Raw genomic sequence first — 18019 nt, 5'->3', positions numbered from 1 at the left:
AAACCATCTTAGGCAGGTTTTTTCAGCAATATGATTGGAGCTTTTTGTTATGAGCATTAATATCCCTGTGCAGCACATCGTGACTCTCTTCTGCTTTAGCAGTTTTTTTTTTCTGTTCTTTTGCAATGTTTGAAATTGCTTAATATTTCTAATTCTGTTTCTCAATTCTGTCTTTGTCCATGACCGCCCTCCTCGTATGCTCACACTCTAGAGATGTGATCTGGCCTTCTCTGCACAAACACACAAATGTAAACACCAAACACAGGAGCATGCATACACACACAAAATATACTGTATAAATATATATGCATATACTGTATATGTTATTATAATTTAAAGTATACAAATCAAAGCCACAATAATCTATATGCATATGTGTGCATGCACATTCATGCAGCTACAGTAGATCAATATGCCAAGTTGTGGATTTGTAAGACGGATTGTGTTCTGTGAGTGTTACCATTGAAGACTGGTTTAAGCTTGTTGGGAGCTAAAAGAACAGACTGGGCCTCAGGGGAAATTATGTAACACTCCCATACATTCAATTAAGTAAATCAACCTGTCTCTCCCCAGCGCTCCAGTCCGAATGTGACAGTCTCACACGGGGAAACTCTGGCTGTTTGCACAGTGTGTAACTGTTCAGAGTGTTAAAGTCTGTCAAAGACAATTCTGATCCCTCCTCAGCTGCTGTTTTTTAGTGGTGCACAAATGAGAGATTTCCAGGGGAATCAAAGCTCTTGCAAGACACTGACAGTTCATTGAGATTGTGGCGCTTCAGATACTTGCTAATGTTATTTAAATGATTCTGACAACTTTGTGTGATTGAAATTTAACATTTCTGCATTTACACTGTACATATATTTAAATGATTTGGTGCCAGGAACATATTTGAACTCTTTTCAACTTGAACTATTTTCATCAAAGAATAAAAAAAGAAAAATGGTTTCTGAAGAAATCATGTGACACTAGAGACTTGGAATAAATTGCATTTATTTATTAACTATAACCAAAGCTCACATTTAGATATCCCCGAATACATAAATGTCAGCAAAACTGCATCAAATACAGAGCATCGTTGTGTTCCATATATAATGTTTATAGTGACATATTTGTATAATGACAACAGAATTGTAATTTTTGCCTGAACTATGCCTATAATGCAAAATAATGCTCAGCTTCACGTCTTCAAATCTTTTTCTGTGTTGCTCTACATTCTCTTTCAACCCTCGCTTCATTTTTTCGTCAGCCGTCTTCGCTGTCCCCCATTCAGCGTTTGATCTCTATTTCTGTCTGTTCCTCTCCCTCTTTCTATCTCTTTTTCTCTGTTTGCTCTCTTGCTCGTTCTGGTTTGAATATGCAGTGACTGAAGGGCTTGAGGACTGACGTACAGATGTTCAAAAACATCAGCTAGCTTGCTTACCTCAGCATGTGCGTCAGCATTGCTCATCCCTTATTCCTTTCTGCATGATCTCCATCTTTTCACTTCCCTCCGTGATTACGGTCCACGCTCTCTCTCTAAAATAAGTCTTGTTTGTGTTTTTGTGTGCATTTTTGTTTTACGTTTCAAGGGGAACAGGAAGGCTAGATTTTCTCATACGCACAAACTCACACAAACAAACAAACAAACAGTGAGACACGCACGTACTGAAGCGCACACAGGGTTTAAACCTCCAGAGGGATAAATGGCCATGCAGCATCTCATCAGCACTAGCGATGGAGATTAAACCCAGTGAACCAGGAGGCGGCAGTGTGTGTGTGTGTGTGTGTGAGCGCGCATGTGAGTGCATGTGAAAACAAACACTCAGCACTTTTGCACATTATATTAAACATGCCATACCTGAGCTGATTCTGTTCAGTGTGTTTTTCTAATCTGATCTATGTGACAGCGTCTCTCTTTCTGTTTCTGTGAATGATGTCTGTGTCATTCATCAACTGTTTCTGTGTGGGTTTGTGTGCTTTTCTGTGTGTGTGTTGGCAGGTTAAATACTGGAGGGCTTATGTGACATGCTTTATGAGCCACCCTGACAAGACAGAAAAAAAATGTTCTTGTATTACTTTCCAGCTCCTCTCATTCTTTCGAGCTCTCTTTCCAGCAGCCCCAAATAGTATCTGAACACTTAAGCCACACGTTAAAATGTGTATACACTACTGTTCAAAAGTTTGGGGTCAGCAAGTTTTTCTTCCCTTTTTTAAAACAAAAAACAAAAACTTGCATGAATATGAATAAAATCTCTATTTCAAATAAATGCAGTTCTTATGAACTTTATATTCATTAAAAAAAAAACTGTATCATGATTTGTGCCAAAATATTAAGCAGCACAACTGTTTTCAACATTTATATTAAAATGAGAACTGTTTCTTCAACAGAAAATCAGCAAATGAGAAGGTTTTTTTTAAAGGGTCATGTGACTCTGGAGACTGAAGTAATGATACTGAAAGTTCAGCTTTGCCATCACAGCAATAAACTACATTTTAATATATATTAAAATAGAAACAAATATTTTAAATTGTAATAATAATTTACAATATTGCTTTATTTTTCATCAAATTAATGTAAGCATAAGAGACCCCATATTTGAGTTATTTAATGTAATGTTGAGGGATTACATCCACCAAAATGCCTTGAGACTATTTGACCTATTTTGAAATCAGTAAAATCATAAAACACATCCAAAATCTTTATCTAGTTGTGTGATGCCTGTTAAAGCTGCAGTAGGTAACTTTTGTAAAAATATATTATTTACATATTTGTTAAACCTGTCATTATGTCCTGACAGTAGAATATGAGACAGATAATCTGTGAATAAATCAAGCTCCTCTGGCTCCTCCCAGTGTCCTATTGCCATTAGCAGAAATACATCCGCTCCCGGTAAGAAACAACCAATCAGAGCTGCGCTCCGTAACTTTGTTTGTGTTCAAAATGTGGAAAAATGTATATAATAAGCGAGTACACCATGAGTCCATTTTCCATACCGTGTTTTTAGCTTGTCCTGAATCACTAGGGTGCACCTATAATAAGTGTTTATATTCGGACTATTTTAGATTGCTTCGGGGGTACCGCGGCGGAGTAACCCAGTACCTCTGTGATTCTTCATAGACATAAACAGAGAGAAGTAGTTCCGGCTACGATGTTCTTCCGCAAGACGCAAGCAGTTCTGTTTATTATCCGCTAGAGCGTCAAAAGTTACCGACTGCAGCTTTAAGGTGACAGACAGGTCTAAAGAAAAGTACAAGCATTGGAACAAAAGACAGAATGTATTGATTGTTCATCCCTCGTTTAGAGATGAGCCAGGGTCTTTTCTGTTTTGCTCATGAATACATATTTTCCGCTGCCTGTTGGCCTTTGTGTATGTGTGTTGTTGACCAGGCACTTAGCCACCAATTCTTGCCGAAGCTCTTCAGAATAAAGTTACGGAGTGAAACCTTAAACTTGCAGGGAAAAGGGGGAATGACAGTGAAAGAGAAAGAGAGGCGGAAAAAACTAGAAGAGTAAGTGCCTATTAATAATTAGTCATTTGATCAGGCAGCATTTTGGATCTGTATTTTGGCATGGCTTTCAAGGTTATGTGCCTGTGTGTGTTTATTTAGCTATACTTTGGGGACAAACTGAGCTAAATCTGACACAACTTCCCTTCAGGGTTCTCATTGGAGAGATTATTAATATATGAACCAAATCATGTTGTTGTTAAAAAAATTCTAAAGCTGTTTGGTTTAGCTTTTACTAGTTGAAACATATTCAGAGCTAAGTAAACGTGTGTGTGTGTGTGTGTGTGTGTGTGTGCATGTGTGCTCTTGTTTTTGTGATATATCAGGACACAACTCTGTATAATGACATGGGTATGACACCGGTATTACAAGGAGAGAGTGACTTATGAGGACATAACCCATGTCCCCATTTTTCAAAACGCTTATAAATCATACAGAATGATTTTTTTTTTTTTTGAGAAAGTAAAAATGCACAAGGTTTCCTGTGAGGGTTAGGGTTAGGTGTAGGGCCATAGAATATACAGTTTGTACAGTATAAAAACCATTACTCCTATGGGATGAACCCACTTTTCACAAAAACAAACGTGTGTGTGTGTGTGTGTGTGTGTGTGTGTGTGTATGTGTGTGTGTGGACAAATTCAGTCCAAAACTGAAGCTCTGAAAGGGCTCAGTCAGCATTGCTCAATATATGTACCGCTTACTCTTGGGTCCTTTTAATACCCAGAGCAAAACTCTTCCTAGTTGTGAGCGCATATTCTCTCTCTCACACACACACACACACACACACACACACAGACCTTTACTTAGCTGTCTATAGTACCATAGACTTCTAGTGTTTTTGGATAATGTTAATTATGATTACTACATGTAAGATTCTAGTGAAATTTTGCAGGCAAGAAATGTTCATTGTCAGTAGTGTAGCAATGTGTGATACTCAACTCATTCAAACTCATATCATTTCACACCAAACAGCTTTCTGTTGTTTGCTTGATTAATCCACTTGACCAGCTTGAACCTGATGCATAATCTGCATGTGGAGAAATATTTTGCCCTTACGCAAAAGTCCTGATCACATGGACACTGCAGAATTTTGGGGCAGAAATTCTCCAAACATCAGTTGTTGTTTTATCCTTAAAGCAACACCTTAGTTACACTTTAATCACTTGTATCTTTTAGGACATCTCTAAAAGGATGTTTGGTCAGACTTAGTGGACTTCTGGTAACAGTTTTGTCCACAGAATATTTTTACCTTAACTAAGCCCAGGTACATACTGTACCATGTGAAACGTTGGGGTCAGTACGACTTTTTTGCATGAATGTTGTTTCTGAATGATGAATAGTGTCATTGAATGAAATCTCTTGTGCTTTCCAAGGCTGCATTTATTTAAATAAAAATATAGTAGAAAGAGTTGTATTGAGAAATATTACTACAATTTAAAACAACTTTTTTCTGTTAAAATTATAATATAAGTCATTAAATGCAAGATATTTAAAGTGTACCTAGCACAATTAAATATACTTCAGTGTATCTTTTGTTGGACCTCAACACTATACTGCCCTACAAAGCAAAAACGCAGTAACTACGCAGAGTGCAGAACTGAGAAAAATGACTTAAAAGTTATCCTGTCATCTGTACAAACAACTACCATTTTTCTCCAAAACGACACACATTTCAGATACAGTAAGATGTTGTAACATAACAAATGATGCCTTGAATGTCATGATAATGACAATTACAAATTTTTGACCAAAAATGCAGTTACTGCCTTTTTGCTTTGTAGGGCAGTTTACTTCATCACAAGTAAAGTGCATTAAAAACAAAATTAGTTATTAGTTAGTATACCAAAAGTACAATTGCAGGGTGTTTTTATTAAGCACTTAAATATGTAAATTTAAATGTAAATTTAAAATTTAATTTAATTTAATTTAATTTTAAATTTAAATATGCAAATGTATTTGTTGTATACACAGCACAAATGAAATGTATTTCAAATGCATTTTAGTATAATTTTTTACAATAGGGTTTGATGGCGAAGCTGAATTTTATGCAGCTGTTTCTCCAGTCTTAAAGGGGTTCTCCACTCCAAAATGAAAATTTTGTCATTTATCACTTACCTCCATGTCGTTCCAAACCCGTAAAACCTTCATTTGTCTTCGGAACACAATTTAAGATATTTCGGATGAAAACCTGCGAGGCTTGTGACAGCTTGCGCTCTTCTGTGTCAGCCGCGCCACATGGATGCGCTGTTTTCGTTCAGATCAAATCATAAATACATGTAGAAAGCGTATCCTTGTGTCATGGCTGACATAGAATAGGGTACACAGTTTGCGTTTAGCTCATATTCTCCAAAATGCCGCTACGGTGATGTGGAGAGAAACAAAGGAGATGAATTGTTAAATAAAGTCGTTATTTTTGGAGTATGCCTTTAAGCCCTTTAAAATCATGATATTTGATGAGTGAAAATTGCAAAAGCTTTTTAATTAATTTATTTTTTACATGTCCTTACTGTCAAAAGTCAATTTAATGTCTCCTTGCTGAATAAAAGTGTTAATTTCTTTCCTACTGACCCCAAAGTGTATCATTTTTCTGATTATTAAAACTGTGTCTGTGCTGCATGTGCTAAATGTGCACTAACTGCAAAAACGGTCTCTCTGAAACAGCCTGGGGTTAAACGTCAAGCCCAAGGGCACAGCGGTGAGCAGAACTTGGGTTTTCACCAGGCCCTGATGGAAAATGCTGACTTTTTTCATATTTACTGTGTTGATTTTAGTTTAAGATTTACAGCATTTGGTGGTATGGACTTAATATTAGTTCGGCAGGGCTAAGAGCACTAAAGTCTCTGGACATTTGAATATGTGATCAAAAATATTTAATAAATGAACCCTAAAGAGGCAGAGGATATAAAGTTTTGCTCAGAGTGCTTCTGATTCCTCCTTGTTTCACAAAGTACTCCCAAGCACAAAGATTTTCATCTACTTTAAATATCCATTACATACATAGTAACACACTTATTAACATCCACACACTCTTTAATTAATAAATCAACATTACTTGCAGGACTTTCCTTCCTTTCGCTTTCCCAAAGTCATTTATTTACTCATTCTTGATCTATATCTTGCTCTTTGTTTGAGTGTTTGATATGTGATTGACTTCAGCCACATGTTTGCCCAGAAGACGTTTTCCATAAAGTGTGTGTGTGTGTGTGTGTGTGTGTGTGTTGAACATTCACAGCTGTTGCTTCAAGTCAGTGTTGTAAGACCCCATTTAAATGGCACACACACATACATACTCCTGGATAAACATATCATCATGTCACTAAATTTGATGTGATGTTGGTCAGTGATTGACAACCTCAGGGGATGAAAAGGCAACGTCACTCGCATACTTGAGCCGAGGAAAGATCAGCATGTCACATACTCTCTCACATACAGCCTCTCTGAGACACACATAGCTATCCTGCATGCTTTCATACACAGGAGGCATTGCATACTATACGCCAGAATGCTATTTAAGGCCTCTCATCAGCTTTTGTTTCTTTGACACATAAAAAGCATAAATGCATGTCAACATACAAGGTAAAATACTGTAACTGTAATCTTAAAAGAAAAATGGTGCTATCTTATCTAATAGGTTTTTTTTATTATTATTTGCATTTAATATATATATATATTTTATGCCTGTGATGCAAAGCTGAATTTTCAGCATCTTTGCTCCAGTCTGCAGTGTCATGTGATCCTTCATAAATCATTTAATATGTTGATTTTCTGCTCAAGAAGCATTTCTTATTATGGTCAAAGTTGAAAACAGCTGTGCTGCTTTTTTTCTTTTAAACTGTGATTTTTTTTTTTTTTTAAATAAGACTAAAGAAAGTTAAAAAGAATAGCAATTATTTTGAATATAAATCTTAATATTAAAAAAAGTTTTTGCTGTCACTTTAATTAAATTAATTAAAATAATGCATTCTTTCTGAAGTATTAATTAAAAAAATACTACTACAAACTTAATACCTTATTTAAGTCTTACATCATTTTACTTGAGTTAATTTGATTTAAAAAGTATCTAGTAGGTTCTAGAAGTTCAGCTTGTTTTGGTGTATTAACATTAAATCAGTTAATAAACATTTAAATATACTGACATCATTCTCACAGTCCGCAGACGCTCTCCCCGTGCCGAACTGTACTCACACTCACACTAACGTATGCCGACCCAGACAGACAGACAAAACATAAAACATGTCACAGAGCAGACAGTGAGAGAGGGGGGAGAGAGGGAGAGAGATGTCCCAAAGGCATTGTTAAATTGATCAGTGTACGGATGGCAGGATACGTGATGAAATGAGAGAGATGGATGGATGGATCTGTGGTCTCATCTCATTATGGCTCTTAGTGCAGGAAATGGCTTTTCTACCTGCAGCACTGTAGCTGTCATGTCCAAACTAGTGCTGTTAGCATTAAGTAGTTAGCATTGTGATGAGAGACTTTTTATTACAGTATGCACATTTTTCTACTCCTCCGATATTGAAGTGCCACCATTGATTATAAACTGAAAAATGTATAAGGGTGCATAAGTTATACCATATATAGTTATAGTATATAAGTTATTTTATTGTACTGCTGCAGAAAAAGGCAAGCATGACCTGTCACCTGCATAATTTGTGTTTTAGGTGCTACTTTGCCAAATTTGGGTGTATTGATGCTCATCTGATTTCTGCCTTCTCCTCTGTCTCTTTCTGATCGAGTCTCTTTGTGTTCGGTTGGAACGACTTGTTCCGGAGGGACTAAAAATAGCTGTGCGCAGTGAGGAGCAGAGGTGGCAGGGGCAACCTTTTTACAATTAGAGCCAAGGCTAGAAATTCAAGAGCAACAAGGAAAAGGAACATTGGGCAATTTTCAGGTCATCAATAATAATTTTGTTTTCTTCCCTTTCGTCAAAACATGCAATTTTTTAAGTACATCGATAACGACTTTATATAGGAAAAAACCTTTTTAGATCACATACTGTTGATATTTGATTTAGCTTATATTTCACCTGTTTGTTTATGCGGTCATGGTCATTTTTTTAGGGTTGGGGGCACGCTGATTAATTTATTTGGTAATTTTGAGAATAACAGCATCTGCCAGTAACTGTTTAGTGGCCAATAAACAAATCATACATCAGTAGGTGCTACATGTCTTTTTTTTTTTTCTTTTTTTTTGCGAATTTGGAATAAATATCATGTAAAAAAAAAAGTGAATTTAATATAATAATTTAGTGTATGTCTCGTGCCATCAATCAGTTAATCAACATTTGTTTTGTGTCTGGTTAAGTGTCTGTTTGGTTCAGAACTGGCCTTATAATTAACGTATTATTATTCCAGTGTATATATATTCATATTCTGGTGCTTTTATGTAAAGCAATATATGTACCTGTGGTGCATTAAAGGAATACACTGGTTCAAAAGCTATTATTTCCGTTAAAGCAGTACATTTAGACTTTTTTAAATGTTCTGTGTGTCCTCTAAATTAGTTGCTGTCTCTGTTGTGTTTGTTTATCTAAATGACTCTGACTCTTTACAAATAGCACAATAATGGATGGAAATGAAAGGATACTAAGCAGAGGGAGAGACAAGCTCATCTTTGCTTTTATGAATAAAGGTCATCAATTTGTTATTCTGCAGTAATTGTTTTTTTTTTGCTGGAGGCCTTGGGGACCAAGCAGTGACGCACACTGGATTGATTAAGTGAATTGAACATGCATATTTTGTCTTATGCATGCATGCAGGTGTTAAAAAGGTGACCGCAAATGTGACTTAAGTGTGATCCTGTTCACCTGTTATAAAGGTATTTACATTTCCAGGGCAATATTGGGCTTATTACACATCATCATGCCATTAAGGTCATTTAACCCTGTACAGCTCTGCCATGTGCCATGATGCATATGCAAACAGTTATTCTGATAAGAACAGCTGCAATAGAACATAACTATTGATTTTCCTGCAATTGCACAAATCTCTGAACTGTGTGCAGTAACAAGACCTCTCTTTTAGAGTGTCAGTTCGCCTTGTTCTTAAACTGCAGTTTTTATTTTATTTTTTATGGCAGCAGAGGTGTCAAGTAACGAAGTACAAATACTTCGTTACTGTACTTAAGTAGAAATTTGGGGTATCTATACTTTACTTGAGTAATTATTTTTCAGCCGACTTTTTACTTCTACTCCTTACATTTTCACGCAAGTATCTGTACTTTCTACTCCTTACATTTAAAAAAATAGCTTCGTTACTGCTATTTCATACCGGATTGTTATCGTTCAGAGAGAGAGAAAGAAAAAAACCCTATCCAGATAAATCGCGCCATCAGGATGGAGTGAATTTGATTGTGGTTGGATGAGAAGTATACACATATACCATTCCGACACCCTATTGGTCCATACGCGATCCATCACACCTGCACATGACACAAATCACATCACACTGCATAGACAGTTTTGGGTTCGTTTATCAAAAAATATATTTCTTAAAAGTAGGTTGGAACCAGTAGTATCCGATCGCCTCAGAGTCAGTCCGCTTAAATTTCAAATGAAACCGGCGTCAGTCCGGTCTCCTCCCGTCTTTCAGCGCGCTCTTCAATCCGCCGACCACGGTGGAGCAGCGCGAGCTCAAACAGAGACAGAGGACACAAGGTGTGTGTTTACCGATAGATTGTTAGAATATCAGTATCTGTGAAGTTCTTTGTCATAAATACAGTTTACAAAAGGTCACGATCAGTCGGTTTCTCATCTAGTGTAAAGTTTTCGCTTGTCACCGCTAATCACGAAACAGCTGTTTCCTTACACTTATTTAAATATACTTCATTTAATCATACGTACATACACTACTGTGCAAAAGTCTTAGGCAGTATTTTCACTTAAAAGAATGGTGTTCGGCCAGTTATTTATATATTTTGCTGTAGAGTGTCACTGTCAGTATAAAATATCAGTTTACAATTCCAAACATTCATTTTGCCATCGTCAAACTGCTTGTGCATTCAAAATCGCACTAGATTATTATTAAAATTAATGGCAAACTACTGTCCTACTGACACATTGCAGCAAAAGATATAAATAACTTGCTTAAAACCCTTTTTTGGGGTGAAAACACTATTCTTTCTTTTCCATAAGACTTTTGCACAGTACTGTATTTTAAAAACGAGATTGTTGCTACTTTATAAAGAATGAGCATACAGTCATTCACAGAACTGATTTAAGACAGTGACAGACAGCACTCATCTTAACTAAATATCAGAGTGAGTGACAGAGATACAGTAGAAACATTATGTGTACTTTTGTATTAAATAATGACCCAGATTGTGAAATACATTTATTAGCCTTAGATTAAGGGAAGCACAACTTGGGAAATGAGAGCATCCAAGGTGAAAGCTATGGATTTATTTTAAATATTTGTAATGTTCTTTAATTTTATCCATAGTTTTTTTTGTAGTTCTTTTGTTTTTTTTTAAGTATCGGTTCAGGCACATTGAGGTGCCAGTACCATTTTAAAATTATCGAAAAGGCACTGGACCCTACTTAAAAGTTAGTATTTATTTCTCACTACTGGCTCATTTGCCAAATGGGTGCTTTCTCTTCGTCCTCCACAAATTAAGCTACTGTAGGTAGTTGGGTAGTGAGACGTTTTAATAAATTATCGTTTGCGATTAATGACGCAAATGACAATGTTGTGATATCTAGGCTATAGAGCATCACAGTCCCACCCACAGCTGGTGCCGGAACTAAAAATTCAATGCAATTTCTGCATTGACATTTGGGGTATAAGCCATTAAAACGTAACCATACATGGTAGACTTAAAACCAGCTACGGCTGTACTAAGCAACAGTATATGCTCATATAAACGTAAAAAGATCATGGGGGCACTAACCTTGTTTTGATCTAAATGCCTTTTATTCGCTATGTCTTGGCTAAGTACTTCATTACCCACAATCCTGAACAATCCCACAATCCCACAGTGATGCATCTGATTGGTGGAGCTCGTATAACCGTCTGGTTAAACCCCTCGAAGGTCCGTGAAGACTGAAGATCATTAATAAAAAAATTAAATAAAATAAAAACCTGTATTGCGTTTTTGCACGGTAGACTTATCAGTGCAATCATGATCTCCTTGGCTGACATTGAGAGTTTTGCAGGGAGGTTGGTAACTTTAGTTAGCATTATCGTCCACTTTAGCTAGGCTACTGTAGCCTCCATATGAAATGAGTCATATCAAGCATTTTATAATGCCACTGTCAAAACAATATTTAGCCTAGACATACCTTTTTGTGCATTTACTGAACATTTGTGTAATGGCAACGACATGTGTTGACAACTGAGCAGTGATTGCAGTCAGATACAAAGCACTGCACCATTGCTGACTTTATCGTTAACCACTTTCACACACGCACACAATATAAAATACACGATGATAAAATAAAAATCAATACACAATACATATATAAAACACTATTTATTTACACGATTAATACTGAAAGAACTGCTATTACTGCACATTCACTATATAAAATAAAATTCACTGGAGGAAAAAGTTCGCGCGAGCGGCCGTCATCAGATTTGGATGTCGCTCAAAAGGCTCGTTGCCTCGTTCGCAGTTGTGGCTTCAGTCGAATTCAATGGGGCGCGGTGGTTTATGGGATGAGTAGTTCCTGCGCTCGAAATGAAAATATGTACACAGTCTTGTACCTTTGACTTTTTTTGGATTTTGTCTTAATTTTTTCACTTGAAATGATATGTTATATGCTTATGAGTTCAGCCGTAGCTGGTTATCCTCACACATGCTCTAAAACTCTTTAGATACGTATTTTTCCGAAAGTGAATGGGAGAAATGAATGGGAAATTTACTTCCGGCACCAGAGCTCTCTCGGGCTGTGGGTGGGACTGTGAAGCTCTATATCAACTTTGTAACTCGTTACCCTCCGAACACTGGACATAGCAGACGTATGTACCGAATACAAGAAGCTATCAATCAAGAAGGTATCAGGATTATGAGTTATTTTTCATTTTTAGTTTTTGAATAATCACTTAGATTATTCATTCATTTTGACAGCACTATAATGTTTATTGTAAATAGTCAACCACACAAGAGTAATTGTTTCTTAGCCTGCACCAATGTTCTTGTCCATTGCCCTCACAGAGTCCTGCAGCTAAGCTTGGATGTACATTTACATTCCATTCAAGGTTATTGATGACATGCCTCTGAAGTTTGACTTTTTGCACCATAACAATACTTATTGGCAACTAGTCATCATATCTCTAGTCCTTTAATGTATTTGCATTGTACTAAAATGAGTTCATTTTCAATGGGCATATATGTGGCTGAAACAGGTAGCCTAGTGCCTCCCAAATTTTTCAACATGAACATTTTAATATAACATTATAGTCATTATGGCCTTTAGAAAATTTTTTTTTTGAGGAGGTGGGGTAGTGCACAATAGGCCCTTGTGGCACGGCCCAAGCTTTTGTTCTTAATGGCATTTTTTTCCCTTACATTACTTTTACTTTTATACTTTAAGTAGTTTTTTAAACCAGTACTTTTACACTTTTACTTGAGTAAAAAGCTTGAGTTGATACTTCAACTTCTACAAAAGTCTTTTTAAACCCTAGTATCTATACTTCTACTTGAGTAATGAATGCCAATACTTTTGACACCACTGTATGGCAGACATTAAAATGTAATGGCTTTCGTGCATTTTATATTGTACTAGAAAAAAAAATGATTTTTTTAGGATTATTCTTAAAACCGAATCTCCCCTGATCAGGTTTATTATTGTTAACTAAATCAAAAACCATTTAAAAAACATTTTCATTACTTAATAAAGTAATATAAACATTAACTGATATAAACTAAATTAAATATTTAAACTGAAACCTAAAAAATACATAAAAAGGAATGCAAAAACACAACAAAATTATCAAAACTTGAATTTAAATTTTATATATATATATGTGTGTGTGTGTGTGTGTAAATATGAAAATGAAATCTAATCCAAAATGTTATCAGTAACCATAATAGTATACCAGTAATACTAAATTAACACTACCACTCACTTGTATTAGAATATTCAAAGTCTAATTTGTCTTTTTCAGAATGTTGATGCACAGTAAAATGGATTTCTGGGAAACAGAACGCCGGCGCTCTCCCGTGCACCTGAATGCGGAACAGAAACACTGCAAGATGTGTGCACAAAGCCCAGCGATCTTCACAAGCACTTTCCAAAGACAATCATTGCAACGAACGGGAACATGTGCCAAACGAGAAGAGCAACTACTGCCTGTGCTCTCCGGACTGTCAACAGACAAGCACACGAACCAATCAGAGAGGAGAATGACAATGACCTTCGACCTTCAACAGAAGCTTGAACAGTTTGTGTCCAGTATTGACAAAAAGGATTCAACGATTCACAATTGTCGAACATATTATGTGTACACAAAAAGTGCCTCTTGTTTTTGATTGTCGCTTTCTGTATATAGACTTTCAGTTGTTCAGGCACTGATGGACGTGCTCGTTCTTTAATCTTATGTAAAAACAGACTGGAAAAGAGAGTCGTTGAAAGCAATGCGGCAAGATGTCAACGACGCTGCTGGTACTGCTTCTGGAGAAAATGATGTAGAAGAAGTAATTATGACTCACACATGGTGTTCATCATGGTGTTTAGTGAACCTAGCATCACACATGTGTTGACTGACGAGTTCATCGTCCTCCCTGTTCCTTTCTCCACCCCTTCGCCCCATGCGTGACATGTTCTAGCCATGGATTAGTACTTAAGTGCCTGTCTCTTTTCGGTCTCTCTTCTTTCTGTTCTCTTAACAGTAGTGTCCTGGAAGGAACCAGTAACAGACGTGTGGCTCAGTGACTCTAAGCATCTATTTTTACTCTATGGGTGGGGTGCTTCTGTGATGGTGTCCTGCGGTAGCTTACCTCCTCTGGCACGCAAGGATGCTAGCTGACCCAATCCACCCTGGACTATACCAATGATAGTCCAGAATGGGGGAGTGTAAAGGAAATAATTTGGGAATCAACCCCCACACACTGTGTCACAGTGACACCCATTGCTGGCCAACAGTGGTAATAAAAGCAGGAGTGTTAAAAACATGATTCTCTCATGTATTTTGTTTGCCTTCATATTATGATGAGTATGCCTTTTAAAGATTTTCTTCTGAATTCATTTAAAGGGATAGTTGAGCCAAAATTGAAATAATTGTCATTATTTACTAACAACTTTTTTGTTGTTCCCAACTCTATGACTTAATTTCTTCTTGATATTGTGAAGAATTGGTTACCAGTTGCCGGTAGCCATTGACTTCCATAGTATAGAAAAAAATACTATGGAAGTCAATAGCTACTGGCAACTGTTTGGTTTCTCACATTCTTCAAAATATCTTCATTTGCTTTCAGAAGAAGAAATAAACTCATACAGGTTTGGAACTCGGGGGAGTGAAGTATTTATTTCTTTCATTTTGCTTGATATGAATATTTATGTTGTGTTGGCACTGGTGTGTGCATATATAGTATGTTTGTTCCTGTCTCTTTGCTAAACTATTTCAGGATGTTCCATCCTGACGTGTGATTGCCTGGATACAAAGTAACAAATAGTGTTTATTGAATCCAGACTGAGCTGGTCGAACACGCAGAACAACCTGTAATACAAATAGTCAGTGATCATAACCAGTTGCTCCTTTTATCAGAAGGGGAATCCCACATAATGACCATTCAAATCCTATAGGATAATACATTTCAACGATCAGACCACAGGTTAATCAAATCAAGCCGAAGAGTTTTACGGAATAATACTTGTTTATCCCAAATACATTCAAAACACACATGTTTCCAATATCGCTGAAGTCTTGGCAAAATGTGTTGACCTTCATAAGGGATAGTTCATCCAGAAAGGACGATATTTTGAAGACGTCGACATCCAAACATTAACAATTTCACTGTATGAACAAAACAACACTCGGAGGTTTTCCAAAATATCTGCTTGTGTGTTCAATAGAAAAAAAAATTGCCCACACAGGTTTGAAAGGACACGAGGGTGAGTAAATGAAGAAAATGAACTTTTCAACTTGTGCTGCCCTTATTAATCTTATTAACAATGTATTTTACACATTAATCACATGATGTGAAAGATGAAAGAGGACTTGACATATTGCATAACTTTACTAAAGCTATTTTAAAGCTGTGTTTGGTTCCTGTTAATCAGGCTTGTAGCAAATATATATTAATAATACTCTTTTTTGGACAGTAATATTAAGGATTTCAAGCTGCTTCAAAAAGGTCAGGCAAGCGATATAGTGTGAATCTCTTGCTATATTTTTTTCAATATCTTCAGTGTTGTTCATTTAAATCAATCACACGATTGTATCAATCTTATGAATGTAACAGCCAATCAGAGACTTTCAGGTGAGTCATCGCTGAAGCATTTTGTTCAGTGCACATGATCAGTGACTGAATTCTCTCTTCAGAAACAATGAAGGGCAGATGAAAGTACAACGTAAGAAAGAAATTCACATTAAAAAAAAGTAAATGTTCTTTGCTCTCTTTTTGTATGTGATTATTTCGCTGTTTGAATAACCGTGTGATTGAAGCACTATAGTAACAGTGTTTTGTTAAATACAATTTCAGTCGTATTAAAAATATTTAATGACACTTGTGTCTGGTAGGCTACTTGTCTAAAATAGATGGGATTATGATGTGTGTAGATATTATTAGGCTACTTTTAGCCTGACCCTGGGGTTTGTTTAGCCTACCCACCACCGATGATGCAGAGTGACGTTATTTTTGTGAATTTAAATTGTATTTCTTCTAATTGTGATTTGTTTTATTTCTTATTGAATTTTATCTTCCGGTTGCATTTTTTATTTGTTTTTCTGAGGCGTAATTATGTGTGTCCTGTCATGCATTCAGTCTGTACTCTCTATAGACAGAGAGGCTGGTAACAGTATCTCAGCCTATGCATCTATGAATAGCAAGCTGTCTAGCTTTACTCAGAACTGATAGATACAGTATACAGAGTCTTAAGCGTCATTCCACAAATTGTTCATGCAAGTTTCACCAGCACAAAAGAGATCTTTATGTGGACGGTCTGGTTTCAACTTGTTGTGCGCACTCACTGACATTAGAAGAAGGCTAGGCGTCTAGGATTGGAAGTGAGGGCACATATTCATGGGTGGCCTATTACCACAGGAGTACTTGTATTATTCAGGACACACAGTGGCCCCAGGACAAGGTGAATTAAACCTCAAACTCTGTGCACTGAGAAACACATGCTATGCAGCAGCGTTTCATATTCTTGTGCACATCAGCAGCACATGCAGGAAAAACCTGATGGCTCTCACCTACAGGACAAACAGAAGTGAAGGTATGCTCCACCCGTGACCTGCTTGTAAGTCTACAGTCATGGGCCAAAGTTTTGGCAGTGACATAGATGTTGTGTTTTGCTGCTTAAGCTGATGTGGCGTTCATTCACATTGCTTATAGATTACTGAGTAGAATGATCAGATGCATTTTAAATAATTGTTAAAAGCTTCATTGCAAAAAAAAAAAAAAAAACTTTTCACACACACAAATAAAATTTTTTTTTTTGATCCTGACACAAAATGACCAGTTAACATTAATTTACTAATCATATCAGCAGCACATGTGAAAGTGTGAATCAGTACTAGTCAGGTTAATCACTATTAGATTGTATGAGCACACTGATTGCTATACAAGGAGGGAAGAATTTATACTTCTTAGTAATGGTTACTTCCAAAGAAACACGTGGAGCCATCATTGCTATGCATCAAAATGGCCTCACATGCAAGGAAATTGCTACAAAGAATATTGCACCTGAAAGAACCATTACCAGATCATCAGGAACTTCAAGGAGAGAGGTTCGACTGCAGTGGATAAGTCTTCAGGACGTCCCAGAATCGTGTCTCCAGCAGTGCAGAGCTTGCGGAGGAATGGCAGCAGGTCGGTGTGAGAGCATCTGCACACAAAGTGAGGCCAAGACTTTGACAACAGTCTGGTGTCAAGAAGCGCAACAGAGAAGCCACTTCTCTCCAAGAAAAACATCAAGGACTGAGTGAAATTCTGCAGCAAGTAAAAGGATTGCACAGCATTCGTCTGGTGCAAAGTTTTTTTCTCTGATGAAGCTCCCTTCCGACTGTTAGGGACATCTGGAAAAATCAGTTGTTCAGAGAAGAAAAGATGAACTCAACCATGAGTCCTGTGACGTGCCAACAGTGAAGCATCCTGAGACCATCCGTGTGTGATCTCTCATAATTCTGCCCAAAAATAGTGCCATGAATAAAGATATCAAAACATCCTGCAAGAGCGACTTCTTCCAACGATCCGTGAGCAATATGGTGATGATTCCTGCGTTTCCAGCATGATGGAGCACCGTCATAAAACAAGATTGATAAAGAGGTGGCTCGGACATCATTACATTGAAATTTTGGATCCATGGCCAAACAACTCCCCCGATCTCAACCCCCATAGAGAACCTGTGGTCCGTCCTATAAAAGAC

General features: G+C 36.9%; 1 protein-coding gene across 2 annotated transcripts in view; it reads left to right on the top strand.

The window, feature by feature from the left end:
* si:ch73-335l21.1 (insulin receptor substrate 1-B) overlaps window positions 1–14601 on the top strand; it is a 44353-nt gene extending 29752 nt beyond the window's left edge. For both annotated transcript variants that reach the window (XM_052560351.1, XM_052560352.1), the window contains exon 3: window positions 13596–14601. In XM_052560351.1, coding sequence (XP_052416311.1) covers window positions 13596–13603 — 8 coding nt within the window. In that variant the 3' untranslated portion in view covers window positions 13604–14601. The remainder of the gene's footprint in view (window positions 1–13595) is intronic.
* Window positions 14602–18019: the final 3418 nt, after the last annotated feature.

This window comes from Carassius gibelio, chromosome B7 (genome assembly GCF_023724105.1).
Source record: "Carassius gibelio isolate Cgi1373 ecotype wild population from Czech Republic chromosome B7, carGib1.2-hapl.c, whole genome shotgun sequence".
Lineage (NCBI taxonomy): Eukaryota > Metazoa > Chordata > Actinopteri > Cypriniformes > Cyprinidae > Carassius > Carassius gibelio.
This window is presented reverse-complemented; position numbering and strand designations above follow the sequence as displayed.